Genomic DNA, 6,003 nt, shown 5'->3' with positions numbered 1-6,003 from the left:
TCCGGTCAATAAACAACAGCGGAACCTGGATGCCCATATTGGCTCCTACATATTCTACGAAGATCTTTATCTGTCAAACCTTATGACAACATACGTAATTCCCTTTGTCCATCGGCATGTTACTTGTCCGAGATTCGATCGTCGGTATCTTCATACCTAGTTCAATCTCGTTACCGGCAAGTCTCTTTACTCGTTCCGTAATACATTATCTTGCAACTAACTCCTTAGTCACTTTGCTTGCAAGGCTTCTTATGATGTGTATTACCGAGAGGGCCCAGAGATACCTCTCCGATACTCGGAGTGACAAATCCTAATCTCGATCTATGCCAACTCAACAAACACCTTCAGATATACCTATAGTGTATCTTTATGATCACCCAGTTACGTTGTGACGTTTGATAGAACACAAGGTATTCCTTCGATACCCGGGAGTTGCATAATCTCATAGTCGAAGGAATATGTATTTGTCATCAAGAAAGCAATAGCAATAAACCGAACGATCATATGCTAAGCTAATAGATAGGTCTTGTCCATCACATCATTCTACTAATGATGTAATCCTGTTATCAAATGACAACACATGTCTATGGTTAGGAAATCTTAACCATCTTTGATCAATGAGCTAGTCTAGTAGAGGCTTATTAGGGACACGATATTTGTTTATGTACTCACACATGTATTTAAGTTTCCGATTAATACAATTCTAGCATGAATAATAAACCTTTATCATGAATAAGGAAATATAAAATAACAACTTTATTATTGCCTCTAGCGCATATTTCCTTCAGTTTGTGGATGACAGTCTACTCTTTTTCAAGGGGACCATTGATCAAGCCTTAGTCATTAAAATTATCCTGTCAGCTTATGAGGAGGGTACTGGTCAGCTTCTGAACCCTGATAAATGCTCGATTAAGTTCGGCAAAAAGTGTAGTATGGAAAATCAGGTGGCCACGATGGTTATTTAAAAAAAATTCTGCATAACGTTTCGAGGATAAGCACATTAGGTTACCTGTGCCGAAGGGTAGAATGAAGGTGGGTAAATTCCAGTCTACCAAAGATAAGGCTTTAAAAAGATCATCAGACTGGATTGAAAAGTATGCCTCTAGCGGTATAAAGGAAAATCAAATTAATGCAGTGTTGCAAGCACTCCCAGTGTATGCCATGGGAATCTTTAAATTTCCAGCATCACTATGTGATGGGCTTACTCAGATTATTAGGATTTTTTGGTGGGGAGATGAAGAAGACAGAAGGAAAACCCTTTGGTTAGCTTGGGATATGCTAACTAAACCAAAAAGGGAGGGAGGCATGGGTTTCTGAGATCTCAGGTTATTTAATCAAGCACTCTTGGCTAAGCAGGCGTGGCGATTATTGGTGTACCCGGACTCTCTTTGTGCTATGGTTTTGAAGGCAAAGTATTATCCCAACGGTCACATCTTGGATACGGGATTCTCGCAGTCCACGTCGGTGAATTAGCAAGGTATTATGCATGGCCTGGACTTGCTAAAAGAAGGGGTCATCTAGAGAGTGTTCGATGATAAAAATGTTAATATCTGGAGAGATAACTGGCTTCCTAGGAATTTGGGCCTAAAGTTATTGGGAAAAAACCAAACTAGACTGAAATGGGTTTCAGAATTATTTTTCAGCGGAACAAGACGTTGGGATGAAAATTTGATTAGGCACTTGTTCTATCACCATGATGCCGAGGAGATCCTAAGCTTACGTATTCAGTCTATTGAAGAGGGTGATCTAATTGCTTGGCACTTTGAGAAAGATGGCATGTTTTCCATTAAAAGTGCATACAAACTGGCCTTAAGTCTAAAAGATGGTAAGGGCGAGAATGGAATGTCTAGCCGTGCCATTAATGAGGAAAGGAGGTTGTGGGATGTTATTTAGAAGGCCAAAGTTCCGCAATAAATAAGAATTTTTTGCATGGCGTGTTGCGTCAAACAATTTGGCGGTACAGATAAATAGAGTATGTCATCATCAAAGGATGTCAGGGATGTGTTCTATCTATGGTGTTGAGGATGAAAGTATTTTTCATGCCCCTGTGACGTGCCTGAAAGCGTGCACTTTCCGTTTCGCCATGAGGGAAGTATGGAATATTTCAGGTGAGGAGTTTTATGGATTTATGGGGCCTGACTGGTTCCTCATTCTGCTGGACCAACTGGGGTCACCGGTACGTGAGCAAGTGTTATTCATATTCTGGAGAGCCTGGCATCTAAGGAACGATTTGATTTTTGAAGAGGGGAAAGAATCTTTGTCTGCGTGGCTAACACTTATCGGTGGCTAACACTTGTGTACAGTTGGACTTCAATAAGGGCAAAAGGGGTGGTGGATAATTGGATATGCGTTGCCCCGCCTTCGAATAGTCGTGCTCTTTGAAAGCCAAAATAAATGTAGATGCTAGCTTTGTGGAGAGCATGAGATCTGTCAGTATTGGGGTTGTCGCCAAGAATCATCTAGGGGAGTTTTATTTTCTTCGTGGGATTTCATCCGTTTGTGTAATTGTGCGGATGAAGCGGAACTTCGAACGTGTCTCGCCGGATTATACATTGGTATTACACTTCACAATTCAATTATTTTGTAAACCGACTTTTTTTTGTTGCTTCTTTTCTGGCAAAGGAATCCATTAATAGGTCTCCTCTGATGGATCTGAAAAAGGAGACGCAGAGTGTTTCTAAGTTAATCAAGGATATCAAAATCGTGAAAATTGATAGACAGGCCAATAGGGTGGCGCGTGAGATTACGAAATTTAGTTTTGATAGCAAATTCGATGGTGCTTACTGTAATAGTGTTTCGTCCTGCGTGGCAAACCTTGTAATACTCGATTGTAAGAATTGCTAGTTAATTAATATATGGGTGGTTTTTTTTAAAAAAGAATTCAGAAACCTTTGCTCCAAATGATGCGAATCTAACATCGCAATCTAGCTGTCTCTGTTCGTGGTGATGGCAAGTACGTTGGCCCCAAAGGGACCCAGCATGTCAGTGACACCAACCGCCACAATTATATCGTTATACAAGTTATCAACCACTAGCACAAATGCCCGTGCGTTGCAACGGGAGAAAATTTAATGTTTATTATCACGTCATTGGTGTGTAACTGTTGGGCTACAACATTGATCCTAACAAAACAAAAACAAAATGATACTGTCTATATATGTATGTAACATTGGTCTATAAAGGTTTTTTACCAGATTATCGATCAAATATATGCCACTTCCGTAGATTTCACAAGGAAATGAGAAAAACATCATTGGATTTGGATCAAAATCAACTACCTTGTTTCCCAAGAAAATAATTTCCTTCAAAATGCAGAATTACCTCTGCACATGATGATCAAGCAAATCTTTGTATAAACTTATGCAAAACTAAATCACTAAAATTACTCACCAACATGCACGATATAATTTCCATGTAGCAAATGAATACAAAATTGTGTAACTTTATTATAATAAGTTCGCCGTCCGCCCCACAATTTTTATTTTTTTTGCTGATTTCAAACTGGGTCCTACTATGTCTTGCGTATTTTAGAATTGGCTGGATCTGAGGACGGCTAGGGGTCGACTGGGCGAGTTGAATGCTATTTCTATGGGTAGAGATTGTGGATCCTTCTTGGTGCCTTGTGAAACTACATTAATCTCTTAACACACACGCCTTCGAGCAATCTCGAGCTTTATTTATCTGTCTCTTGATGAACGAATTGAACTGACATAATACATTCATTGTTAGGCTCTGCGTGCACATTGTGTTTTTGGTTTAGTGAAACTTATATCTCTAGAACATCCAAGTTGTATAGTCCGGTCAGCCGGTGGCATGGTGGTACAACATGATATGCGTGATGAACTGGTGGAGACTACTTAATTCCGGCGTCACGGGAAATGTATGCACTGACAGAGGATTTGAGCATGAGCAGCACCAGCACCTGAGGATCCCATACATTGAATTCATTAAATTCAATTCGTCTACAATATCGTGTAACAGCATGCACTGTTGTTGACCCGCGAAATACGAATGCACTACTGTACTGACCTAGCAGCGTGAGTAGAGCATGCGTTCTGTGCTCTGAAAGCAATTTTTGTGCGAAAACAATAGAAGATCGGTCGATGTTCCGAGACAAACACGGTGTTTTTTCCCAGATTCCGAACCGATCGTTCGTGCGCAGCAGGAGAAAGTATGCTGCACTATAGCCTCCAATCTTAAAAAAAAATTCATTTTTCTTGCCCCCAGCCCACCTACTTTTGAAGTCTCTCGAGCCTTCTCATCAGATCACCGCCCACCACCTGATTTTCTCCCCCTTCCTCCGATCCACACGCTGGGGTACTGTGTGGATATCTGTATATACTCCTACTTACTACTCCACCTCCGCGACTTCGCTCCTGCCGGCCCGGCCATCTCCATCCACCGGCTGCTCTGCTCCGGTCCGGTCCGGCCGGCCACCTCGCCACCACTGCCGCCTTGTGATGCTTCTCTCTCTCTCTCTCTCTCTCTCTCTCTCTCTCTCTCTCTCTCTCTCTCCGGGAGCTCGGAGGGGATCCTTGGTGTTCTTAGCGGGGAAGGAGGAGGCGCCCCTGCATTTGACTATTTTGGTTGCTCTCTTTCTTCGATTCATTCTGCTTTTTTCCTCTGCTGTCAATTTATTTGTGGGATTAGTCTACGCAGACATGAATCCAACAACTACAGGTTCTTGCTAGCCGCTATTTGATTTCCTTTCATTTCCTTTTGGGAGGAAAAGAAGTTCTTGGCTAAGTAAGATCCAGCTCCGATGCTAGTTTCAATCCGACTATTTTAATCCCCACTCCACTCTGGGTTTCTGTGTTCGTCGTTGGTGACCAGGGAGTCAACTTGTGAAGCTGACAAGTTCGACCAGCAATAAAGTTCGGCAGAATCTTCACACTTGTTTATTGTTTTAATAGGAGACGAGCGTCGCGCCTCATCCCATCTCGGCCGGAGCAACCAGCAAGACAGTGCCCTGCCGTGCCTCCCCTCGTTTCTCTCCTTCCTCCCAGTTTTCTCTCTCTCACTCATCCTACCTTGTTTTCTTTCAGGAGCAATCTGGAGCAACCATGGCGCCGCCTTGGTGAAACCCGCTGCCTTCCAAGGTCCCGCTGCTGCTCACCTGGATCTGGCCGCCGCTGTTATTCCGCACGCCCAGCCCGTCCGCCCCCGCCCAGCAACACAGTGCACTCCTGTGCCTCCCCTCGTTTCTCTCCTTCCTCCTAGTTTTCTTTCTCTCACTCATCCTCCCTCGTTTTTTTTCAGGAGCACGCCGGAGCAGCCATGGCGCCGCCTCAGAGAAACCCGGCGCCTTGCAAGGTCCCGCCGCCACTCACCTGGATTCGGCCGCCATCGCTCGCCCATCGGTCGCCGCCCTCTGCAGGAGAGCCGCATACCGGCCCGCAGGCTCGTTGAGTCGCTCCGATCCGGATCGATTGGGAGATGCCGATGGGTTGACCCAGCCCGCCGACTCTCCACTTTTCTCCTCCTTCATTTCAGAGCGCTCCTCCCGCCTAGCTGCGCCGCCCAGCGCCGCCTCCCCGTCATGGCTGCCCCCTGCAATAAGGATTGAATAGTCGAAAATACAGGGTCTTTTTGTAATAACGAATCGTTTTCTGAGATAGCAACTTAAAAAGGGACTGCGGGTTGAATACTCAAAAACGGAGGTTTTTTTTTGCAAAAGTGACGACGACGGACGGGCAGAAGCACTCCGTGCTTTATTAGTATATATATATATATATAGGGAAAGATTAAGCCAACCTGTCCAGGCATCAGACCGGATGACACGCGGGCCCCTCAACTAAAACCGTCACACTCCCCGCTCCCACTGACATACTAGGTCCACATGCCAGCCACGCGCGCGCCGCAGACAAGCTCCGTCCGGGCCGCACGCAGCGACGCGGGTTCAACTCGGGCACGCCTCCAAAACAGGAAGGAGACAAAAATAAAAAATAAAACGCCGCCGAGTTCTTCTCCGGCGACGGCGGCGGCGGCGGGAACCCTAGGGTT

At 44.8% G+C, this 6,003-nt stretch overlaps 2 protein-coding genes across 2 annotated transcripts in view; both read left to right on the top strand.

Annotated features, from left to right (window-relative positions):
* The first annotated feature begins 2,083 nt into the window (after positions 1–2,083).
* LOC119283571 lies at positions 2,084–5,670 on the top strand. The gene is made up of 4 exons (XM_037563054.1): positions 2,084–2,176; positions 3,730–3,800; positions 4,093–4,586; positions 5,046–5,670. The coding sequence occupies exons 1-4, from the start codon at positions 2,084–2,086 to the stop codon at positions 5,564–5,566; spliced, it is 1,179 nt and encodes a 392-aa protein (XP_037418951.1). The 3' UTR covers positions 5,567–5,670.
* The window catches only part of LOC119286344, an 8,602-nt gene continuing 7,644 nt past the window's right edge, over positions 5,046–6,003 (top strand). The window contains exons 1-2 of the mRNA XM_037565718.1: positions 5,046–5,178; positions 5,260–5,313. The gene's annotated coding sequence lies outside the window, so the exon portion shown is untranslated. The remainder of the gene's footprint in view (positions 5,179–5,259; positions 5,314–6,003) is intronic.

Source organism: Triticum dicoccoides, chromosome 4A, assembly GCF_002162155.2.
Source record: "Triticum dicoccoides isolate Atlit2015 ecotype Zavitan chromosome 4A, WEW_v2.0, whole genome shotgun sequence".
In the NCBI taxonomy this organism is placed as follows: Eukaryota; Viridiplantae; Streptophyta; class Magnoliopsida; order Poales; family Poaceae; genus Triticum; species Triticum dicoccoides.
The sequence above is the reverse complement of the archived record's forward strand: the minus strand, read 5'-3'. Positions and strand labels throughout refer to the sequence as shown.